At 35.7% G+C, this 25,015-nt stretch overlaps 1 protein-coding gene across 7 annotated transcripts in view; it reads left to right on the plus strand.

The window, feature by feature from the left end:
• Positions 1-25,015, plus strand: part of KCNMA1 (potassium calcium-activated channel subfamily M alpha 1) — a 474,521-nt gene that overhangs the window by 191,042 nt on the left and 258,464 nt on the right. For all 7 annotated transcript variants that reach the window (XM_082054432.1, XM_082054433.1, XM_082054435.1 and 4 more), the window contains one exon: positions 24,540-24,601. In XM_082054432.1, coding sequence (XP_081910558.1) covers positions 24,540-24,601 — 62 coding nt within the window. The remainder of the gene's footprint in view (positions 1-24,539; positions 24,602-25,015) is intronic.

The raw sequence follows: 25,015 nt of genomic DNA on the forward strand, positions 1-25,015 counted from the left end.
ATTCAAGTGACACTTTGCTGTCTGTCAGCAAACAGATCAAAATCTTCCAGAGCAAGATGTTTACTAAAACTGGAAGAGAATGTGTGGTTGATACCTCACTGAAGTTATTTGTTCTTGCTAAGGCAAGCAAATAAATTATTTTGTGGAAAATTTTTTTCTGAGCTATTCTACCACATACACCTGGATATTGCCCCATACCAAGTACCAGGCTTTATTAGCAATAAACTTTCCCCAGGGTTTTGTGAAGACTGTCTGTAAAAGAGATTATATCTGTCCTTGAAGGAGTAGAGCACGTGATAAATGGATTGGTTAAAATTCAAAAGACAATTTTGTCTCATAAATCTTAAGCTAGTCTGGGCTTTAATACCTTGCAAAACAAGTAGTTGTCTGTCAAAGTCCACAGTCTGTTTTACCTTTTTAAAAGTTAATGGAAACATCCTCTCTACTTCTTTCTTTTAAGGTTTGGTTTGTGTCTTGAATGTGTTCAGTAAAACAATCTTTATACTGCAGTATTTTGAATAATAGTGGAATGCCAAGACCTCTATATGCTGCCAGCCCTGCACAGAGGCTGAACGTGAATAGTACTTAGGTCATTTGCATTAGAATTAAGTAGAAGAGACAGTGCTGAGATTGTTGTGAAGACTTCTCTTTCAAGTAGGCTGTCAGCTGTTGACTTTTTGAACAGGGGAAGGGAGATTCTTTTACTGTTCTGTGATCAGGATATATCTGTGATAATCCAAATGTTTTCAGGGTGAATAACTGTATTCAATCTCAAATTAGTAGGATATGTCCTAACCCAGATAACTATCATTCCACTTTCCTGACCCAATTATTACTCATTCCATTTGCTTTTATCTTGTTTTCTTTCTTGCCCTATTGCTTTTGTCATTAATTTAGCAGACTCTCTGCTATGAAGTTTTATTGGGAAGCATTGTAACAGATTATAAGGAAGCAGGTCATCTGAGAAGGTCATTTTAGCCTAGCTAATGATGGCTGAAGAGCCAGAATACTTGGCGGCTTGACTTGCTGAATTTCAGAATAGTTTCAAATAAGGATTATTAAATTTCATTTACAGGGAACATCTCCTTCTCTTATCCACACTCTTCTCCCACAAACTGCTAGTGGACTTACCTATTTTTCTTGTAGTCTTATTGCACATCTCCACATCCTTAAGTTAGGATCCTAAACTACTCTTCCATCCAAAGCATACTTGGATTTCCTTCTTTACTGTGCCTATGTTGCTATGTCTGTACATTCAGGTCCTTCTTTGCCTAACTGTGTTTCGCCTAGCCCTGTGGACCACAGAAAAGCAGACTTGGCAGAGCCATGTATGTGGTCCAGAAATTTACCACTTCTCAGTCCAGGGCTAGTATCTGTCTCTGTGCAAACACTGATTTGTGGCTCAGGTACGTCTGACTACCTAAATAATTACTGTGAGTAGGAGATGTTTCCTGTGTGGATGCTCTTTTGTGAAAGACAGAACAAGCACATTTTCCACAAACAGTTATAACCAGTTAACAGGCAGTGGGAAAGTAGGGAGCCAGGTAAGAATCTCCACACTGACAAAGTCCAATGCTGTCCCTAGTCATGCCCAACAGCTTAGGCATGCCTGTTCGGAGTGATCTATATATTTATACATGGAGCACAAAGCCTTCTTACCTAATGGTCTGAAGAACATCTTTAATGAAGAAGAAGATGTCTGTTCAAAAACTATAGGAAAATGTGAGGCAATAGAAGAAATAAGAACAGAATCTGATAGAAAAAAATATTGGTGGAAGCGACAATAGAGAATAGGCTGCCCTTTCTACCTCATGGGATGTAATCTAAGATCACAAAAAAGTTGCCAAAACTAAATTATGCTGGTGTGGGACAAAATTCTGTAAATATTTTTGCTTGTTAAAGTTTCATAAAGATTTGGAAAATATTTGCTAGTGTATGCTTAAGTTAGATAGTGCTTGGCAGGGGCATTACATTGAAATAAAGAATACAGTTGGCTATTCAGTCAAAATTCAAGTTGGATCTCTCAGAGGAATTGTAACTTCAATGTCACTCCAAAATTCACAAAAGTACTTTCTTATTGCCCCTGTACCAACTATGCAGAGTTCATAAAAAGACATACATTGAGACAGAATGGAGATATGGTTTCATTCACATAATGGAAAGTGATCCTTTTACTGCTAATGCATTATACATTAATTGCCCTGTTATGCTGTGACACCATATTGGAGCTGAGAACAATAAGCCAAAGCTGATAATGTGCTTTCTGTTTTGTTACTTATTCATAAGGTTCTTTGGAAGGTTTATTTATTTTCCTTCCCCCAACAGCACTTTCCAGTGTTTGCTTTGGGAACAAAGCAGTAAACGCTTGAAAAGGTGAATTTTAATGAGTGCCTTTGCAACCTAGAAACTCATCGAGGAAGTTAGTTGTTGATAGTAAATCAGCAAGGCCCATGAGAGGAAGATGTGTTTCCAGATAGATAATACTTCAACAGTGGTAAGCAGGTGCACTTTGAAACAAAGTAGAGGGTGTAAAAGAATAATTAGACTGATGGAAACAGATAACAGGCCAAGTTATTTTTGTGACATCTGACAAGTTGATACAATTAAAGTTGCACTTGTTACTATTTTAGATTTTTGCACAAAGCAAGAAATAATTTTCTTATCAAATAAGGTTAATGTGAAATGAAAGAAAACCACAAATACATTTTTGAAATGGTTGAAATAATACTTTGACTTTCTTTTCTACTCCAAATAATAAAAAAATACATGTTTTCATAATTTTGGTGGCACCAAATGTGTATTTCTTTTGAAGAAAAATATTGGACCAAAACAGTTTATCTAGTTGTTGAATGCAAAAGGACAATACTTTATGCTGTAAGATTTACCTTTAACCATGATTTAAATAAGCTTTCTAAAATGAATGATGCCAACAAGTCTGTCTTTATTTCTAAGTGGAAAAAAGCATATAAATATTAATATTTTTCATTAATTTTTCTAGTGTTTTAAGTTTTGTTGAATATTATTTTCTGCTATCTGTGTGCACCAGTTTTTTAGATATTTGGAAGCTTAATCTGTTCAGATATCTGAGCAAACATCTGAACTGATACTCCTGAACATGCACAATTTCCATCATCTTCAGTATCCAAACTTGAAACTTTTTGTCTGTATATGTGTTATATTTCTTATTGTCACATCACTCAGCTTTACAGGCCTCTCCAAATTATAACTGCAAGAAATCATACAAAGCTATCCATGAAAGCATGCAATATAGTTTAACCAAAAAATAGAAGGGATTTGATTAAGAAATAAGCTTTTGGTTGATCGGTAATTAGTGGCAAGTTTTTTCCATATGGTGTAGAAAAATACATATGGATGTATTATAAACTAGAGTCCATGAAAGAGCTCTCAGGCTCATGGTTGGAGCATCTTTATTGCAGTGACATTAAAAAGCTGACTGAAGCATGATGCTACACTGTTGATCATTAAAGCTAAAGAGCTTGAAGTTTTTATATCACTGAAAAACAGGATAATGAAGCTGCATGAGTGTCGTCTGTTGGTTCAAATTGGAGTTCGATTTGGTACAAAGAAAAAGATAATCAAGGTACTCTCAAGTTCATTATTTGGAGTGGAAGATGAAATCAAAGTGAATTTTGCCCAAGCAGACAATGGGCAGAAGAAATTAAAAATAAGCATAAAGCTTATATTTTTTGAAAATGTGTGTATGTTTTTTAAAAAAGTTCAGTTTTCACACAATCAAGGGTGATTGTCATCTTCCAATAGGAAATTCAAATATAGTAGGTAACGGATTCAAAACATCCTGCTGCAAAAGGACCAGCAGAGAAAACCTGGCTCTTTAAACAAAGTGCCAGAACAATTTTTAAAGTACAGTGTTAATGCAAAACTTCTATGGCCTACTTTTCAACTGTGTCAGCCCACATGGTGTGAAAGAAGCAGCGTGAAGAAAATGTGCATGCTATAAACAGAAAAATTAAGAGGTGTGGGATTTTAAAACTAAGTAGATGATAATGTATACACTGGGTATATTCCATTACTTCTTGTTTAGTTCTGTCTGTGCTTTGTCTCCTGCCTTTCAACAGACAAAGCCTTCATCCTTCTGTGCCACAAAGAGGGCAGTGGATCTGAAGTATCCATCCGTACACAGACACATGTGTATACATATATGTATGTAAATGTACATGTGTGTTCATAGTCCAACTCCTTCCAATAGGGCCACCCAAGTATGCAGTTAGAAATCTAGCCTCAACACTGTGGAATTATTTGTGATACTGAACCTCTACTACGTCTAGTGTTTAAACAGAATTGTTATTTATGGAGAACTGAATAATATGTTAGAGAGAATGTTGTGCTAGAGAAGGGCATCCAGAATTAAAATATGAGAAAGCACCTTAGAGAATTCTGAGATCTAGATACTGAAAGATCATAATCTCACTGAAATGGAGGTAAATGCAAGGGGATGGAGTTGTCCCATATTTTTGTGGTGGGTTGACCCTGACTGGATGTCATGTGCCCACCACAGCTGCTCTATCATTTCTGCTACTCAACTGGGCAGGGAAGAGAAAATATAACAAAAGGCTTATAAATTGAGATAAGGACAGAGATATCACTCAGCAATTACTGTCATAGGCAAAACAGACTTGATTTGAGAAAAATAATTTAGTTTATTACCTATCAAATCTGAGTAGAGTAATTACAAATAAAAACTACATCTTAAAATGCCTTCCCTCCACACCCTCCCTTCTTTCTGGGCTTAACTTCCAAAATCTCTACCTTCTCCACTCCCAGCAGCACAGGGGGATGAGGAATGGGGGTTGTGATTAGTTCATCACACACCTCTGCCACTCTGTCTTCAGGAAAAGGACTCCTCACACTCTTCCCTGGCTCCAGCATGGAGTCCCTCCTATGGGAGACAGTCCTCCATGAACTTATTCAATGTGAGTACTTCCCATGGGCTGCAGTTTTTCATGACCTGCTCTAGTGTAGGTCCCTTCCACAGGGTGCAGTCCTTCAGGAAGAGACTGCTCCAGTGTGGGTACCCCATGGGGTCACAAGTCCTGCCAGCAAACTTTCTCCAGCATGGGCTCCTCTCCCCATGGGGCCACAGGCTCTGCCAAGAGCCTTCTCCAGCATGGGCTCTCCACAGGGTCACAGCCTCCTTCAGTCACATCCACCTGCTCAGGTGTGGGGTCCTCCATGGGCTGTAGGTGGATATCTGCTCCACCATGGACCTCCACGGGCTGCAGGGGACAGCCAGCCTCACCATGGTCTACACCACAGACTGCAGAGGAATCTCTACCCCAGCAGAGATTCTACCCTCCTGAAAGAGTGCAGATTTAGGTTAAATATAAGGACACATTATTCACCGTGAGGGTGGTGAGGCACTGGAACAGGCTACCCAGAGAAATTGTGGATTCCTTGCCCCTGGAAGTGTTCAAGGCCAGGCTGTGTGAGGCTGTGAGCAATTTGGTATAGCGGAAAGTGTCTCTGGCTATGGCAGGGGGTTGGAACTAGAGGATCTTTAAGGTCCTTTCTAACCTGAACCATTTTATCATTCTTCCACCTGGGGCACCTCTTTCCTTCTTCACTGACTTTGTGTACAGGGTTGTTTCTCTCACATATTCTCACTCCTCTCTCTTGGGTGCTGTTGTCCAGCATTGTTTCCCCTTTCTTAAATATGTTATCACAGAGGGTGCTACCTCTATTGCTGATTGGCTTGGCCTTGGCCCGTGGCTCTATGGGACATAGGGGAAGCTTCTAGCAGCTTCTTACAGAAGCCACTTCTGTAGCTCCCCTTCCTGCCTGCTACCAAAGCCTTGCCACGCAAGCCCAATACAGCCTTATAGCAACCTACGTCCTAAATTACCACGCATAGTCTGAGCTTGGAAATCTGCAAAATTCCCCAAATTTTTGTGTTTTCCACTACTGTATCAGAGCATTCGTCAAAGTAGTATTTCAGATGCTCTTTTGAATTCCGCATCACAGTCAAGTGGCTTCAGTTGCTTTACTTGAAGGCAAGAGCTTTTCCCCATTAAATATTTCCTATCATTGCAAAAAAGATGAAAGCCTGGGCTTTTCATCAGTCTGCTAGAAGCAGTATTTTGAGGACATGAACAAATACAGAATAAACAAAACTAAGTTTATAAAATCCGTGGGCTTTCAGTCTATTTGAACATGAGAAAATGCTACTCATATACCGAAAACACTTTGTCACAGAGTAATAATAATTTTTTTTTTTCTTTTTATCTGTGACAAAGGGAGAGCAATGCATATGTGTAATGTACGTTCTTTTATAGTTTGTGCATGCATCAGGAGACTACAGAGTGAGTATCAAGTATACGGACATTGATCTGGTCACAGGGTTTAAAAGCTTCTGGATGAAATCTATATCTGAATAATTGCTGTTAAAGACTAGATTTTTAAAAGTGTTCAGATAGTAACTTTGCCAAGCATTTTTTAGTGTCAAGGTTATTGAAATGGAAAATGATTCACATGAAAATCTTGCCCCCTTTCTAAAAAGCCTGTTCTGGTCTACCTTTTTATTGCTGCAGAACCACTAGCTGTAGTATATTTTGTTTTAAGGTACTTTGATCTAATTTTAGTTGTATATATATGTATTTTAAAATACAGCTTATGCTTGATTAAATAAACTTCCTAGATAAAAATAGCCATAGTATTTTGATGAATTAAATAAAATGCAAAACAAAATATAAAAGAAATGCTTCCAGGGATGGAGCAGCTACAAATTCTTTGGGAATCCTGTTTCAGTGCCTCACCACTGTCACAGTCAAGAATTTCTTCCTTATATCTAATCTAAATCTACTCTCAGTTTGAAACCATTATGCCTTGTCCCGTTTTATGAATTATAAAATTTAATGTAACTTTTAAACAAGAGACTTTCAGAATTTTGACTGGAGTGGTTGGATTTACTTAATAAATCTTTTTTGATGGAAGAGATAAATCATAAAATGAATTTGACTGTGTAAAGAAAATGAAAAAAATCAATCCCCATAACCAGCCAAATAATACAGTTTGCACAAATCTGATTAAAATGGACAACTACTTATCAAAGCTTTATGCTGAAGGCATTAGGCTCTAAATTTGTTGCATAGTAAATGGAGCTGGGCTTAAGCTGCCTGTCCTTTGATGTGTAATAGATCACTATTGGTTTTTTGGCAGTTCTGTTGCAATTTGCTTTGATGAAATGAAGTTCTACATAATTTGCTAGTTTCAGCACAATGTTGGTGCTTATATTTTCTTCAGCAAAAATTAATGTGGTTCATTGCCAAAAAGAGACAAATGAGCAGAACTTGCAACTATGAAAGGGCTGAGGTACCCTGGGATGTAGCTTCCACAGGTCAGCTTCATAGTAACTCTAAAAAGCAGTAAAAAAAGCCTTAATCTGAATATTGTCTATATAGTCCTAAGGAAAAAAAATCTGAAGAAGTTAAAGGTGATGAACTAGCATCTCAGTAGTAAAGAGTTGATCAGTTTTGCAAAATTTTCAATATGCTTTGGGATAAAGCATGTTACTTGAAAATAATAGTTCAAAATGAAGGAGAGACAGAGAGAGGAGAGAAAGGAGACTGTAAGAAGAACTCTTGAGAGCAGCCTAATTATAGCACTTAAATTGGTTGTGAGAGATGTGGCATGTTCTTTTTCCAAAGGATATTTAATTATTTACACAGAACACAGCATCTTGGATGAGAGGAACTGAGAGAGATGCATTGGAGGTACTAGTTTTCAAAAACTGAGATTTAACACCCTAATCTAATTTAAAAAAAAAATTTTAAAAATCTCATATGTCTTAGGTAAATACCCTTCCCACTGACCATTGGCTGCTCTGAAATGGATGGACTTTCCATCTCTGAAATTCTTATGCCTATATGTATGTTTCCACTGAATTGTTGTTTGATTAATTGATTTTTTTTTTTTTTAATTTTCTTAAAATGTAACACTATTAAACATAAACAAACCTTTCTTGTCTGAGAATTTCCAGGAGGACAAGTTCATTCAGCCATCATATATAATCATGTATTACAGCATTCTTAATTTATTGGTATTCATGAGAAGAAAATACAATTTTAATTGACACATCTTCATGCTTATTCTTCTCCATTTCTGGAATCATCTAGGTCTTTAGAAAGGTATTGGTTCATGTGAAGCCATATATTTTGAGAAGTGTTTTTCTCCTGAGGAGTTTGATATTATTGTCAGTTTTTAGATATTATAAATTTAATTTTACCTTTCTGTTATAGTGTACATAGTGTTTTTTATTCAAGTGTTGCAAAAAAACTACAGCCATTTTCTAATAATTTACTGTGGTGTGAGGACTTAAGCTTTTGCTGTAAATTTAGCATGCAGTACACCTGGTGGTAAATTTTGAATGTGGTAACTTTTCCAGAGGATTTTATAGTTTTATAATTTATTTTATGTTTCAAAATTATTGCATAGATTGCACTATGAAAACTAAACAATGCTGTAAAAGTAGATGATGATGTTCAAGATCACCAGCTTTGTAACATGCAATATACATTATTGTCAATAACACAGATTCCAAAGCATTTACTAGGGCTAAGTCTATATTCAAATTATTTTCAAAAGAATACATTTTAAAAGCACTGAGGTTTCTCCATGTATTTCAATCATTAAAAAGATCCAATGTGGTCAAACTTTGTTACCTTCTAATGTATAACTAGATGGACTGGTGGGTTGTGTTTTTTTTTGTCGTTGTTTGTTTTTTTGGGCTTTTTTTTTTTTTTTTTGTGAAATCTGAGATATTCATATTATTGTGTCTTTGGCAAACAAGGATGTAAACTGAAGTGACAGACCAAATGGATACAATTTGGCAAGACTCATGATAAACTACCATTAAGTGGTACTGTCAAGAGTGGACTTCAAATAAGAGTAAAGAGCTTACTTCAATTTGCTTGGTTTTCTTTAATAACAATAATACATGTTTCACTGAACATAATTATGATGCTATTAGTCAGCTGTAGCATTCCTAGGAGATTACGGAGGAGAGCAAGGTTTATGCAAGTTCATCAGACCTCTTGATAAGAACTTAGCTCAAATATTTTTAATCTGCATTTAATCCTTTTTTTGAGAAGTCAAGTAAATGTAGCAGCTACAAGATATCTTCATTTATGAACAATTAGTAACTTAGTAGTAGTAACTTAGGCACACTCAGCTGCTTCTAAAAGTGCAAGAAGAGCCCCTTCTGGAGTCTTTTCTCAAGCTAATGGACTAATAATTTTATCATTTAAAATGTTGTTTGAGCTTTCATCACTCAGTGTGTCTTGGACTGCAGAAATAAAAAAATGTGGATTTTTTTTTTCATAAAATCACAGAGGAAAAACCTCCTTTTTAAAATGGTCACTGTTTTCCTGGGTGTCAGAATGCTCTCCCTAAATTTTAATTTTAACACAGTAAGTTTCTATGGGCTTGAACAAACTTTCAAAACATGAACTAAATGAATGTACTGACTCCTGTAGTTTGGAGGGAATCAAAAAACTTGTAATGAGAATTTAAAATGGTTACACTCTTAAATGAAGGGTTACATATAAATTTAGAATTCTGGGGAAACTGGGAGGAAGTTTTGATCTGATACCTGTCACATGTATATATAAGGAAGTCTTTGCTTTAAAAATTTAAAATTTTTATAAGATGTTAAATTTTTGATGAGCATTGCAGGACTTTATTTTTTCAGCCTTCATTCTTTTTGGATGTAGGGGAGAGGAAGAAGGGGTTTGCTTATCTTATCTTTGTGCATCTACTTTTCCATAAAAATATTTCAGAAATTAAAATTACCAATAAGCTGCTATTCAACTAGCTTGGTGTTATATATATATATTTCAAATAATAAATTAACTCTATATAATTCAAACATCCAAAAATGTTTGCTGGACAGACTGGCCTTTTTTCAGATTTGGTGGGCAGATTTCAGAAGAAGGTGAATTTCTGACTACTCTTTTTTTGCATATAAAGGAACTGTGCTTAAGTGCTGTAAAATCACACAAAGGGGTTTGTCCTGGGAAAATCTGTAAAGCAGTCGGAGTTAACACAGTCTAAACAGGTGCTCTGTATATTCAGTACGGTGGTCATTTGCTTGTAGTCCACCAAAGAACTAGAACAAAAAAAAGTCAGCTTGCTCTACTAATGTGCAGCTTATAGCTCCACTGTCAGTGGCAGCACACCTGTCTTGGAATTGTTTTGTCAGTGCAAACTCTGTGTGTCACCCATTCAAACAAATGCTTTGCTCATTCACAAAAGCCTGTTGTCCTGGCCATGTTTTACATCGTGGACTAGCCCTGCAGCATGTTCTTGTTATTAGTTACATCCTACTATGGCTCTTGTAGTTAAGGAAAAGCTGTAGCTTTAAAGTCAAGTTTGTAAACAGATGTGGATATGTGTTTGGTCTTCCTGGTGTTTAATATACCTGCACCATGATAAGAAACCAAACTATGCATTGAGAAACAGCTTAAACAAGAGGTCTCCTAGGAACAGTTCAGTGCTGCTGGCAGTCATGTTAATGAATCAGTAGGTGGACTTCCTCTCTGAGTCAGCGGTGTTCAGTTGTCTTGGCACGCTTTTACATAGGTCTTTGTCATGAATTTGTTTTGATCAGAGAGGGATTCTGAAGTTTATAGGCAATCAGCAAAAGGAATTTTAATTTACTGTTTGAAGTTGTGAATGTTGTAAGTTCTTTCTTCTAGCTCTACCTGGGAGTCAGAGAGGAAGCTCGTCAGCCAAGCTGTTGAGAAAATAAATTGTTAGTATTAGGATTTGATAGTGTTTGTTCCTGCGAAGTGTTATCACCACAGTATAAATGTTTCTCATCTGCAGATTCCATATAAATATTTTTTTGTCATTGGACTACATTTGATTCTCCCTTTTTTTTTTTTCACTTTTTGGTCTTGTGCAGGAGTATGAGGGGAGGTCATTAGCAGAGCCCAGGGGTTGATGGGATTTTGGTTTGTTACAAAACCAAATAGCCCATGAACCCCTGGTGCTCCTTCTCTTTCACCTGCCACGTTTTCACTGAGTATTCTCTAAAAGATAAGAACAGCAGCATCTTCAGGGGAGTCTGAGAATCAGGGAAGTGGGTCTGGTCATTCAGCGCAATGGAGGAAAGGAGCTGGGCCTACATCTGGGAGGGAAACTTCTCATCCCAGCCTAAAGACTTGTTACATCTAAAAAGCATGTGTTAAAGAAGTAATTTCCCTATATCTGGCTGTCAAATTTTCTGCTCTAGAATATAGTCTAGAAAGGTGACCTACATTAAAAGAAGCCATTTTTTGGATAAAGCAAAGTAGGACTGGTTCTGTATAGACTGATGGTAAGTCAATACATACTTTCTGCTCTGCCCATTCTGTAGTATTTTAAAAAGTGAACCTAACATAAAGATACTAACATAAAGACATGAGGTTGCAGCAATACCTCTTATAAATCTCTTTGGCCAGGATAGGTATGTGATTACCTGGTGGTTTGTCCAGTTTTGGTTTTGGTGGTTTTCAGAATAAATGCTCTTGTATCTCCTTGGAAAGAGAATATAACCAGGCTAAAGCAAGCATGCAGAAAAGGGGTAATTTTATGTACTGACTGGTAGTTATGAGACAGAACATAAGCTGAAGTTGTATGTTCCTCATTCTCAGCCCTCTTTTATGTCTGTGGATAAGACCACTTCAGAATGAAATGCAGTAGTCTTACAGTCTTACACCTTCACAAGTCTGCAGGAGCATGCAGGAGATGGGCAGTATTCTAGGTCTCCATCCTCAAGAAGCCATCTGTAAGAAGAACAGAGATGCTGGAGAAAGATAGCACAGGCTAGGAAAGCCAGGTAAAGATGCAAAGACAATGGCCCCCAGGGGAAGGGATGACTTTCAAAAGTTATCTTTGAATTAAACTCTTCATGTTATATAAAAAGAACAACAGAAGTCATGACACCAGAGGGTGAAAGTTAAAGGACTTGACATAGTGTTGTCACAAGGAAAAGTTCAGCTGAGGTAACAGTTGGTTTCAATGCTAGATTTAGTGATCACTGCTGTATGTTCTTTAAAAGCAAGGGTAGTAAACAAGACTATTAGAGTTACTCTGGAAGTTGGTTCTGCAAGCCTTTTATGATATGATTATATGATTTTATCTTTAAACCCCATTAAAAAGGGTCATAAAAGAGCTTTCAGTTTTAGAATTGTAGCTACATAACAGCACAGGAAAACTCATCTGCAGGAAACAAATTTGCCGAATAAATCAGTTTTGCATCCTTACAGACTGCTCTTTCCATCCTGCCCCTCAAAAACCAGAAGCAATATTCACCACAAGTAAAAGTTTGTTGTGTAAAAATAACTTTTTACCTTTGCTTGCTACACCATTGTCTATATCATTTGTTTTCTGCTTTGGTCTTCAGTGATAGCTGTAAATGATTGATTCAATTTCATACCTGATGTGAATTTCTAATGATTTGCTACATGATGCTGAATCATAATTCCAGATTAACAGTGCAACATACCCTCAGCATTTCCTTGATGGTTAACAGTATGGAAATCACCAATGCCTGTAAATGATGGTATCAAAGACTTCTATGCCTTTCTCTGAAATATCGAAGTGTGAAGAACCTCCATGTAGCAGTGGAGCCTTGCACCAAATCATGAATCAAAATTTCATTTGTTGTAGCATATAACTATACTTGTGCAGATTTTGCACAGGAAAAAAAGAAAATTTATGCTCATGTTTTTAAAGGAGCAGAAACCACTGTATCAACATTTGTTCAGTTTACTTCCCAAGCCCATTGAAAATGGCTTTCTTACCATGAGTGGATACTTCCCCATAAAACAAGATGACCACAACCCTGAACATTTGTCTAATTAGGCTTAGCTGCTTCAGTGAAATTGCTAAACTTTATTATCTATTTATGTAGAGATCTCATATCTCATGATTAATGACTGTGTAAAAAAATTAATTGGCAGGCTTTTCAGTTCAAATTAGTCTAAAAACAAAGGAGCTCACATTGTTTTTATTAATGTTGCCATGGGAAATTAAGAGTTCTGATTAGAATTATATTTTGAAATAGCTCCTGGAAAAGTATTAGGCTGGTTTTTTTTTTTTTTTCAGATAAGTTAGAGGTATATGCTCTTGTATAGAATTATCAGACATCTTATGTCTGTACAATGACTAAAATTTAGTCAGTGCTACAATTTACAATCACTGCTCAGACTTGCTCTCTCTAGTTTTCCTTTGTATGCTAATTATAGGCAGCTTTTTGTATCCACAAATTCTCATATAGAGCTGGGTGATTAAGTAGGTTTAGATTTATTCCTAATGATAAAAAAGCCATTTTTTCAGTCTTCAAGCAGATTGGTATGAGAGATGTTTTCCTGTGGCTATCAGTCAAAGCTATCAACTTTGGCAAAATGACTGAAGCACAAGCAATGCTGGAGAAAAATGTGCTGACAAAGGTGACTTTCAAAAATACTGTTGTTTAACTCCATCAGCAATAGCTTTCCCTCTTCCTATTTGGCATGGTTTCCTCACATTTATTTTGCTCATTTATGTCCAGTGTTTGATATTTCATTTAATTCCGACAGGAAAGCTTCTGATGTAGTTGACAGTAAGCTGTGTCTAATCACTGAGTAGACAATGTGAATTAAAGTACTGTGAGCTCTTCCAAACCCTCATGCAAATCTCTGATGGTTTAGTGGTACTTATTAAAAAGGCGTGTTTTTGATGGCTACCTCTCTTTAGAAGTCTATGAAGCAGCCATGGATTTTCCTAGACTTATAGAATTTGACCAATGACTTCATTCATTTGCAGAGAACAGAAATTGTTATACTCTGTTTGCTCTGGAAACAGAAGTAGAAATATTACAGTTCTGGAAATGATCTCTGTATTACAAAAGATTTAGGAAAACCCACCAAATTAGGTAATGTTAAATGGAAGAGGAGAGCTGTAAAGTTGAGCACTGCAGCAGCAAACTGTTTTTGCAGTTAATCAGTTGCATTTAGCAGTGATTCTTTTATCTTCTGAAGACTGTTTTCATACTGTTTTAAAGTACATTCCTTGACAAGCATTCAGATGCCTTTTTTGTAGGGTGATTTGACCATTTCTTCCTCATTCAGTCATTTTCTTGAATGAAATTTCACTATGCTTTACTGAAGCCAAGAGCTTTCAATTTTTCAGAGAATACTTCCACAGCTGCATTGCCCTTTTCCTGTATGTGTGAGTCCTTGTGACTGAGAACCTGAACAATTGAAAAGGGGAGGTAACTGTTTCTGTGCTTTGGAGTTGTGCTATCTGAAAATTTAGGAATAGTAACAACAAAACTGAGTAAATTAACTTACCCAACCCACTCAATCATAAAACCTTAGCAAGAGGAAGTAACCTCTTTTAACCAGTCCTCCTCTAATTCCTCTTTAAACATTTTTTGACATGACTCTCTGTCATGTAGGTTGCATGTCAGGCTCTAATGTACAGATGACTGAGAAAAGTGAGGATTCCTTTTGTCTACCTTACAATTTGGTGTTAATTCGATTGTGTAAAGTAAATAATTCCAATAAATGTAATCCTTGAAGTGATCCATTCACAAAGAAATGTAATTCCTTTTAGTAATTTCTTATGGTATGGTGATAAAGCTTGAAATTCCTTTAGCAGCAGTGTTAATATATATAATATTATAAAAACACACTATGGATTGCAGGATCAGGCCTAAATTCTCAGAACGGCCTACACTGGCAACTTTATTCATTCCTGATAGCACTTGCCAGTGTTTTTTTACTCCGGGCACTTATGTCCAAAAATACATTTCTGATTTCAACAAGTAAAAGAGAGCATTTTCTTTATCCTGTTATATTATTCTTTTCTGGCATTTTAACCACCATTCTTTGGTTTCGATCTTGTTTTCACTTGACAGTTTCTTGGATGTTCTCTTATGTTGTTGTTCAGTTAACAAATTGCTGATGGGAACTTGTGAGGAGTGCAGTATATTGAAGTAAAGAGAAGAGGAGCAGTGAAATTTGATTGCCTTTTTTTGTTTGTTTGTTTTAGCGAAATACTAATTAATAAAAAGAAAATTGCCTAATTTAAAAAGACAGAATTTTCCAGGGTGGTGGTGTGTGTGTGTTTGCTTCTACAGTTTACAATTTTCAGTTCTGTATTGTGGCATTCCAGACACAGGTCTGGGTTAACTGTTGGCAAATGTTTACTTTTTACTAATACAGACCTTATTTGATTTCCTCTTTGTTTCAGGTGATTAATTTCCCTGATGTTGAACCATTACTTAGATTATTTTCTAAATTACATAGATTCTGGTTGTGATTTTGGGGCAATATCTTGTCTTATTTTTCCATAAGTTAGTGCACTTTTGTGCTTTTCAAGATGTTCCATTACAGGTGACGATTTTGTTGTGTAGGCTCTATACCAGAAAATGCAAGAGTCTTTTCTTGCTTCTTTGTCTCACTTCAATCACTTCATTTATCCAGAGGCAGAATTTGGTATTATTAGAACAATAGTTCCATCTGAAGTTATTTGGTTCCAGTTCTTCATCTGGAGATAAAAAGCTTTATATCACAACTGACACAGAGGAATATAGAAACAAACAAACAAAATTAATTACCATATATTGAGTTTCAGGGCATGACACTATAAGCAGAGGCTTTCCCCAGGGTTGGCACAGGGAATGAGACTGTGAATAATCAATCATCATGATGAGTGCTGCTCTCCTGCTGTGTTGTGTATAGTAGGGAGAACATGCTCTAGGATTGGGTTCTTTTCCCTTGAGCAGTTTTGCAGCTGATTTTGTTTGCTTTTCAGTTGGCATGATTTGATTGTTTGACAGGTCAGCCCCTCATTTCTCTAAAATGACATTCCAGTCAGCTCACTGATGGCCTTTATCTACAGTCAGACTATGAGGAACCTGAAAATGAGAACATTGACAACTTAAGGAATAGTTTGTAGGTAACTGTTACAACATAACTCTATTTCTGGAAATCAGTGTGAGTTATGTTTTTATCAATACTCAAAAAGTGAATTTTATTTTTGTTGACCATAATGGGAGGTGATCTGGATGACTGCTAGATAATCAGGATGTGAAGGACGTTTTAGGGTGAAATAAATATTTATTATTTATTTATTTATGCACACACGTACATTTTTACATACATATAATGCTATGCATTTAGCTCTAGAAAATGACACATTGTGATAGAAAGTACTGCTATTTTTTTTTTGACTAATGGAATTAAATACTGAATTGGAAAAGTTGCACACACTTTAATTGGTCGTATTGACATGAGTCTCCCAGCAAACCTAATTAACTTCAAGCTACAGAGCATCATTAACAGATGGGACTTTTTGTCTTGTATTTTTTTCACTAATTAGAAAATCTCAATCTTTTCAAATTTCTATATTGAACAGAAATTTTCATTTTATTGTCAATATGTCAGTGGAAATTTGAGGAAAAACTCAGTATAAAGAAAGAAAAATAAATCTGACATATTAACATGTATTAGAAGCATGTAAGGAAGAAAACATAGTAAAGATATTTCCTTTTTAAAAATTCTTCCCCAAATGAGATTAGGAATGTTTGTGGAAAACAAAAGTACATTAAGATCCTGATTTTCTTCGTGTTTTTTTTTTTTTTCTGCTTTGATTTTTTTTTTTTTTACTCCCAAGACCGATGTCTATTCTAATTATTCCTGAATTTTGATCCCACAACATCCCTTTAATAAGAAAGACCTTTCAAACAGTCTTCTCCAATGAGAGGTAGTCTGTTAAAGTAGATGTCAGAACACTGAATCTTTTATTTGAGATAGAATAAAATGCAGCTGATAGCAGACATGCTGAATTTGCTAATTCTGATTTGTGGGGTTTTATTCAGAGATGTTGGATATCCTACTCCCAGTGACCTATTACCTTAAGTACTTACTACACTTATAAATAGTTTGGTGAGTTCACAGTGATTCAGGCCTTTACCAAGCATGTAACCTATACTTTTCAGATAATACTCAAATTACTGTTCTGATGCATAAGTTCAATAAGTAGGAGATGAATATTTCTTCTTCTTGGTATCTTTTCTGCATTTGTTTTCACTCCCAGCAATTTTGTTTCTATATTTCTTATTTATTCTTTTTCTATATTTCTTATCATTATTAGGCAAGTCTGTAAAAAGAGATGCATTAAATATGAACTGTATTTTTAATATATATTTGCATTAAAACCGTAATTTTAGTTTCAGTAATAAGTTAAAACCCTGCTATACTAGGTAGTAATTCCAGGAAGATGAATAATAAGTTTGTTTTAGAAAGAGATATTGACACCTTTCTGTTTAAATAAAACCCATTAATAAACAAAATCCCTTTGCTCTCATAGATAGTGCTGATACTGTTACATAGTGTCCTACTCAAGCTTTTTATTATTATTGGGGCAGCACTAGAGGTCTCAGCTGTGCTAGATCCATTGCAAACACCAGTAATGAAGGACAGTGGTTGCCCTAACGAGTTGACATGCTATTTCTTTGTCAAATGAAAGCAAGAGGGAGAATTGGAACCATTAAGTAATATTGTTTAGGCACACACTGCATGAGTAACAGAACTAAGGATAATAACCAAATCTTCTGATTGCTCGTGATCATCAGCCAGAGCTCATGCTGATCTACCTTACTGCTGTCTTTTCTTTTTAAAATCCTTGCTATGAAATCCCTGGAAAAGTTCACTGAGAACTTACTGCCTATTGGCTTATCAAATAGTCATGTCTTGCTCTCCTTCACCCCTCTTCATTTGGATAAATTTTGATTTTTCTTGGTAAATGCTTAGTCTATGTGAGCTTTGCTGAAGGAGAAAATTTATAAAGTGTAGAATCTAATAAAGCTTCCAAAGTTTTCAGTACTCTTTTTAATGCACATTGGTGACTAAATTTATTTACTGTAGAATATAATAGCTACTTAACTTTTTAGTTATCTCCTTGTTATGTAATAAAGGTAAACAAAATAAAAAAGCAGAAAATGTAATTGAAAGGAAATAATTTGCATGCAAAGTTTTTAATGTGGCTATCAAAGTTTCAAGTTTGGATTTAGTACTGTAATTGCTTCAGGCTTAAAACTAAGAGTTGGTAAAGGCTCTTCAGAGTTGTGTGCTCTTGAGCCTTTTCTGACTTCCCTGACAGATGGGGTTGCTCACTGTGTAGCTTGGAGGTGCTCAGTTCCTTCTAGAATTGGATGCTAAATCCTATCTGACATTCAGAGCATGGAAGAAATAATAGAAATGTGTGGGGTTTATGGTTTGTGTGTGTGTTTGTTGTTGTGGTGGTGTTTTTTTTTTGTTTTTGTTTTTTCTCCCCTGCACCACCTGCCTCTTCTACATGCAAAATGGCAGGATCAGTAAGTCACTGAGACAGATTTCCTAGCTAGCACACTGCCCAGCAGACATATCCCTTAAGATTCATAGCTGTTAGCATATATTCTGTCATCGACAGCAGGTGCTGCCTGTAGAATTTGCACTTTGCCTGTACTCACATGAGAACCAATGCATATATCACTGCTTCCTCTTCACAGTATTATGTTCCATCAAGCATGGCCCTTATACAGGGAGCATATTAACTGCAAAATCTTTTTCTCCATATTTGTGAATAAAAGGTAAATGACAGGAAATTTCCTAGTTTCTTAGAATCCTTGTTTGAACTTTTCATTTATTATTTATTACTGGTAACAACAAGATGGAATCTTATTCTGTCTTTTTGTTATTTTCTCTCTTCATCTTTCTTCTCCTATTTACCTACTTCAGCCCTCATTTGGGTGCATTTTCTGGTTTGCTCTTGTAAAGTGGTTTATGACAATTTATACATGGTTAGGTAGTTTAAAGAGAAGCTGGTATTATGTGCAGTTGTTCTGGAAGATATTAAGAGAGCTTCATCATTAAGAAATATAATCTTGCAAACCTGAATGAGGTAGAAGGACCTTCTGAGAGCACCTGGGGATTCATGACCTCATAAAGTAGATGGTGGATATTTAGTACTTTTGCCTTAATTATTTTTAGTTATTTAAACATGGGCCTGGGAGGGACCAGGTGAAAAACAGAGGCAGAAAGCCTGGAGGCAGGGTAATGTGTTTTAAGTCTGGAGAAAAGTCAGTGTATAGGTCCACCCAGAGCATGATAATAGGTCCTGCTGATGGATTTTAGAAATCCTTACTCCTGCTTTACTCCAGCATATCAGGGTATAGTGGAGAAAAAAAAAAAAAAAAAGAGAAAAAAAAAAAAAAAAAGGAGGGGAAAAAAAGGTCTCTAAAGAGAAATTTACTGTTTATTGCTATAACAAGATACATAACATTTTGTTTGTATTGAAAAATCATGAAGTTCTGAGGACTGTTTTGTTGGTTGAACTAATATGAGTTGTATAATTTAACATCATGCAGCTGCTTCACTGTGGAATGTCCAAAGGTAATATTAATGGAAACATACAAATAAAGTGCTCCCGTAGGGTAGCATATAGGGTATCAGTTAATGAGACACAATTTAAGTAAGCCATTTTGGTTCTTCTGTGGTCTAGACTTGCTTGAAGTCTTACTTTTGTTAAACTGCAATAATTGCACAGGTCCTGGTGCATATCCTGGAGTCTGAAAATTAATGCTGGGATTGCAAAGCAAGGATTAAGTAATCCCTGCCTCTGAAATGCAATTTGCAGCTGGTGTGTCCTTAGAAAAGCAGGTTTACATTCCTAACAAATCCAGAGAAGTAAATTCTGATTGTCTGTAAAAGAAATACAATCGATTTTCATTTTTATGGTTATAAGAAGTTTGGTTTTTATTTTTTAAAGTATGTAAACTTTAATTGAAATTGGGTTGTAACCTCAGGCTATTGACATCTTACTAATGCAAACTTTAGTGTTCCAAAATTAGTGGATCCTTGAGAATATAGCTTTTATGGTCACAAGAAATAATTTCTATTCTCCTTAACTAATTTGAAATATAGAAGCTAATAGAGTTTTATTTTAAAGCATCATATTTACTGTATGGATGTAGAAGTTACAATTAAGTGAAATTCTAAAAATATTAATAATGAACAACCTAATATATTCTAAGCAATACAATAGGCTTAGGGTTGAAAAATTTAATCTTAAAATAATAAGAGTTTCAGACAGATGTTTCTGAAGAAAAGTACACAGTGGATTATCATCAGATAGCAAAATAGGGCCTCTCTGGTGCCCTGAAGTAAGTTTTTTCTTTCCACTGCCTGCTTCTTATTTTAATACTTAATGTTGAGAGGAATATAACAATAAACAACTACTCTCTTTCTATTTCATGCTTTACCTCTTAAGCTATAAGCAAGAATTTGCCTTTGAAACTCCAATGAGGACTGTTCCATGTTCCACAGAACATTCGGATATTAGAGGGTAATAAGCGATTGAAATTCCTGCTCTCCAGCCCTCACATTGCTGGTTGTTGTGGCTGTGATCACTGTAGCCCCCCTCTCTCATGTGAGCAGCCTTTTCAGTTTCTCATGTTTTTCAATAACACCAGGACATCAGTTCACTGCAGTTGTAGGGGAAACAGTGCCACCCGTTGGCTTATCAATATCAGCCTTTTATTTCAAAGCCCTTGTCCCAAAAGGTGTATGATCCCCTTTACGATTATCATGGCTTAATTCTGATAGTATTTTCTCAATGCCCATACTCTCCCTGCAGTTTTATTATGTTGCTACATCCTTGTTAGATTATTTTATTTTTGGTCCTTAATGTGGATGCATAAAGTTTGACTGCAGTTTGCAACAGAGCAGTCATAGTTCTTCTGGAACATCTTTCTAGCAGTGGAGAGCAAAACATTTTTACAGTTTTCTTTAAGTGGATTTTGTCTGCATTTTCTCTGCCTTCTCCCTCAAAAAGGCATTGGACACTTTTATTGAACTCTGTTTTGTTTGTTTGTTTTTAGGAAAGATTTAAGCATATGCAGCAACTATGCCTTGTTCTTCCCCCTCTTTAATGAGATTGGTGTTTTTAACTTGATACTAAGTGCTTAGTCAGTGTAGCTGCTAGCATATGACTTCAGATTTCTCAATCTTAAACAAGCAGTAAGTTATTATATATTTAAAGATTATTTCCTTCCAGGCAGAGAGAAGTTATAATAGATGTGTAGCAATTGCAATATTGTGCCAAATGCATTGGAATAATAAATAGAGCAAGTAAGCTTCTCCTCATGGCCTGCTTAATGAAAAAAGCAATAATTCACATACATATAGGCTTTTTTTCTCCCTTAGATTGTAGTTGCTGTGAGTTTGGGATATCAGTCTGTCTATGTTCAAACCTCTCTTCAAGCCTAGTAAGTTCCCCAAAAGAGGTGTTATCTCCCATAACAATCTAGCAAAGACTCTAATCTGAATCTAATTGTCTCCATGGGTCTGAATAACCAAATTGCATTCAGCTTTTTCAGTTGGGAAAAAAAAATAGCAAAAACCTTGTGTCTGAATGTCTGTCAAATGTTTTTATAATGTCATGGAAGGGTTATTTTTTTTTTTTTTTAATATAATTCTAACCCAATTGGTTCAGACCCTGTTTTTCCACATACTTATGTATTCAAGTTCAGCTCAATACCTCTGTCACTTAGCAAATGAAAAACGTGTTACTCTGCTAGCAGGATAAAAATTAAGTTTAAGATTCCATTATCTTCTGATGCCTTTTCTGTGATTTTTGGGGATGTTATGAATTTAATGTTAGGCATGTGTTTTGGGGCAATAGGAGAGAAAACAAGCCTTGCTTTAAAATCACATAGATATTCCAATAGGGGAATGGTGTAGTTCTGCTTACATCTCTCTCTCTCTTTGATGGAGTATCAGAGTCTGGAGCTGCTTGCAAAATCTAGATATTTGCATTTTGGTGGCAGTTATATGAATTGTCCTAGAACATTTAAATTCCTTAATTGTCTTGGAAGTGTCTTACCCAGAATCTATATGACATTATTTAAGTAGCACAGTGATGATTATTAAGGAATTGGATATAACTAAAATGCAAGGCTGATATACAGTAATGCTGGTTTTGTTCTAGACAATTCTTTTAGCTATTAGGCAATGGCTGGATGTTGTGACCTAAGACTTGCTATGTGAAATGGAAAATACAAGTCTAGCTTTACTTTTATACTTTGCAAAACTTGAAAGAATGAGAGTCAGAGAGTCCCAAACAGATTATAACTTTAGTTTGTAAAATATCATTTTCAGTATTTAATGGTCATTTCAGCATTCTTCAGCTCAAAATTCCTGCTATAGGGTGAATCTGGTAGGCGTTTTGTTGTTGATGGTTTTTTTTGTGTGTTTTGGGTTTGTTTGTTTGCTTTTAGGAGATACCTGTTTCTAATAGTGATTTTGATTGTGGTGTTGGTATAGAAATGATTCCACAGAGTGCAGGCTAGAACACCACTTGACTTTAAATCCTGTAAGACTGAATATCTATGTTTAAAACTGGTTTGGGTCAAATGAATTTTTCACCAAAAATGTAAGCACTGTATTCCCAGAACCCTCAGCACCTTGGTTGACTCTGTTTTTTAAAAAAATATGTAAAGACTTCCCTTGAAATATATAATAATAAATAATTCTAGAGCTAGACAATGGAGCTGATTTGATTCAGATCCAAACTGTGATTGTGTGTGGCTTGGCATACTGCAAGGGTTGCAGGGTGTGCACAATCAATTGGATTCCCAGTAACTTAACTCAGAGAAAAACGGGTTTTGCGGTCACTGCTGATCATAATTTGGGGTATACTGCCAGGTGACAATCCACAGGTTCTATTCACCACATTAGTTTCTTATGAGATGGTGATTCTCTCACCACTTTACATAGATTTAATAGCTTATTTCACCTTGAAACACCTGTACACATCTGATCAATAATACATGTATAATGAAAGAAGATTCAAACTCTAGATGTTAACGTTATATTAGACATAGGTAGTAAAAATTTTATTTGAAGAGTTTCCTGCTTCAGTCCTTGAATTTGACTGACGGATCTCACTGATTTGGTTGATAGTGCATCAGGTAAAACAACAAGTACTTGTACTCAGGTAAAATATTCTTTCTCAGACATCCACAAAGCAAAAAGTTATGGTCAGCAAGATCTAAAAGGAATTAAAAATTAATTTAAACTTTCAACTGAATAGATTCTTTTAACAAGTTGTAGTGATTACATAATATTAAGAAATTAATGAGTTTCTTTTATTGGAAAATATATGCTTGTTTGATTTTGGCCCTGCAGAGCTCCAGAGTTTGGTTATATAATTAAACCTTGCTTCAGATACTGCCGTTACAGCACTGAGTGATAGCTGAGAGTAGAGAAACTTCGACGTTGTTTCAGTAAGGCTACTTAGAATCCAGACATTGTACATTCCCTGCTATTGTTTGCACTGTGACTGTCAAGCTCATTCCTAATATGGCAGCTTCAGAAAAAGTTCTGAAGCCTGCATTGAAGGAAGAAATTTTTGTTTTAGTGTCCATGTGTTGGTGTAGCAATAGTAATGGTAGCATGCATTAGTTATGGTATTCATAGGGATTAATAAATCTGTTCAGAACTGAAATGACACCACTTTATTTATCTATATATTTATTTATTTATTTATCTATTTATACTTTTTTTTTTCTTTTTTTTTTCTTTTTTCCCTTTCTCCACATATGCAGTTGTTTAGGTTATGTCTTAAATTTGAGCCACTTCTGACCTAAGAAATCATATTTTAACTGGCGGTTTCAGGCGCTGTGTGTGCTCTTAATTGTTAGCCTGGTTTGCCCAATCCTGAATGATCAGTTCTCTAGGTTTATTTTAAGGGATGTTACTTCTAACCAGCTACTTGAGATGCACCTCCCAGAAGACTGAAGGATGTTTTGTTTTGATTCTGTAGACCAGCAGATCAGATGAGCTGCGGGAGACATAACTTTCTATCTGTTTCCCAGCCTTAGTGCAGCAGACAAGAATATTTTCTTATTTCTTCCAGAAGAATTGCATTCTAAGATACATAAAAAAACTTATTTGATTCATGTTTTCAGATTCCAAATTACCCAGTGGATGGTATTATTTAAGAGAAACCTAGAATATCAGAAATCTAGGTCACAATGGGTACAAAGACTGTGATGTACTTCATGATTATTCAAGCCAAAATTTGAGTCCAGATATTTCAATTATGCTGTCCTGTGTAGATGCAGACCTACTTTGGCTAGGATATGAAACTAAATTGTCCCACAATGTTGGGGAATCTTTGGGAGCCAGCAGAACAGACGATTGTCTTTGTGTTCAGAAGAATTTAAGGCAGATGGAGATGTGATTAATCCAGCTTCTGATGCACTAACCAGAAAAGCAGGTTCTGCCTTCTTAATGAGGCCTGAATGCTAGACCTAGCAAAATTATTCGGTTCAAAAACTTCAATAGATTTAAAGGGAGGAAAATGGTGGGACTACAAGGTCCCTGGGGTGTGTATTTATTGTATCAGAACGTGCTGCATCAAACTATTGTTTTAACATGTTTGAAAGTTAACTATACTGTTATTAAATAAATGACTCTTTTCTTTTGTAGGTTGTCTTAGTCTTCGCTCTTAGTATTGGTGCTCTTGTAATATACTTCATAGATTCGTCAAAGTGAGTATTATAGTACATTCTCCTTTCCCTCCTTTCCTGTAGCAATCATACATCTTTAAATTGCTCCATTCATCTACTTCAAATCAGTGCTTTGTCTCATTGCCTGAGTGCAAAGAACTTTATAACAGTGCACGGTCTACCAAAATAACTAAAGATTGGAAACAAGATCCTATATAAACTAGATTTGACACAGTCACTTGGATCTGTAGCATGGAGAGGAAAAACTACATTTGTGTGTTGAGATTATATATACTGTTTCAAAATTAGAGTTTTTTTATGTTTATTTCGTATATGTACAATCTTTCAAATTCAAGACTAGGATAAGAAATACAGGGAAACAATATTTGCCAAATAATTAGTTTGCAGGATAAAAAAAAAAAGTCTTAGGAGACTGATAGAAACACTCCTGAAAAA

Source organism: Streptopelia decaocto (genome assembly GCF_964273445.1).
Source record: "Streptopelia decaocto genome assembly, chromosome: 5".
Classification (NCBI taxonomy): Eukaryota; Metazoa; Chordata; class Aves; order Columbiformes; family Columbidae; genus Streptopelia; species Streptopelia decaocto.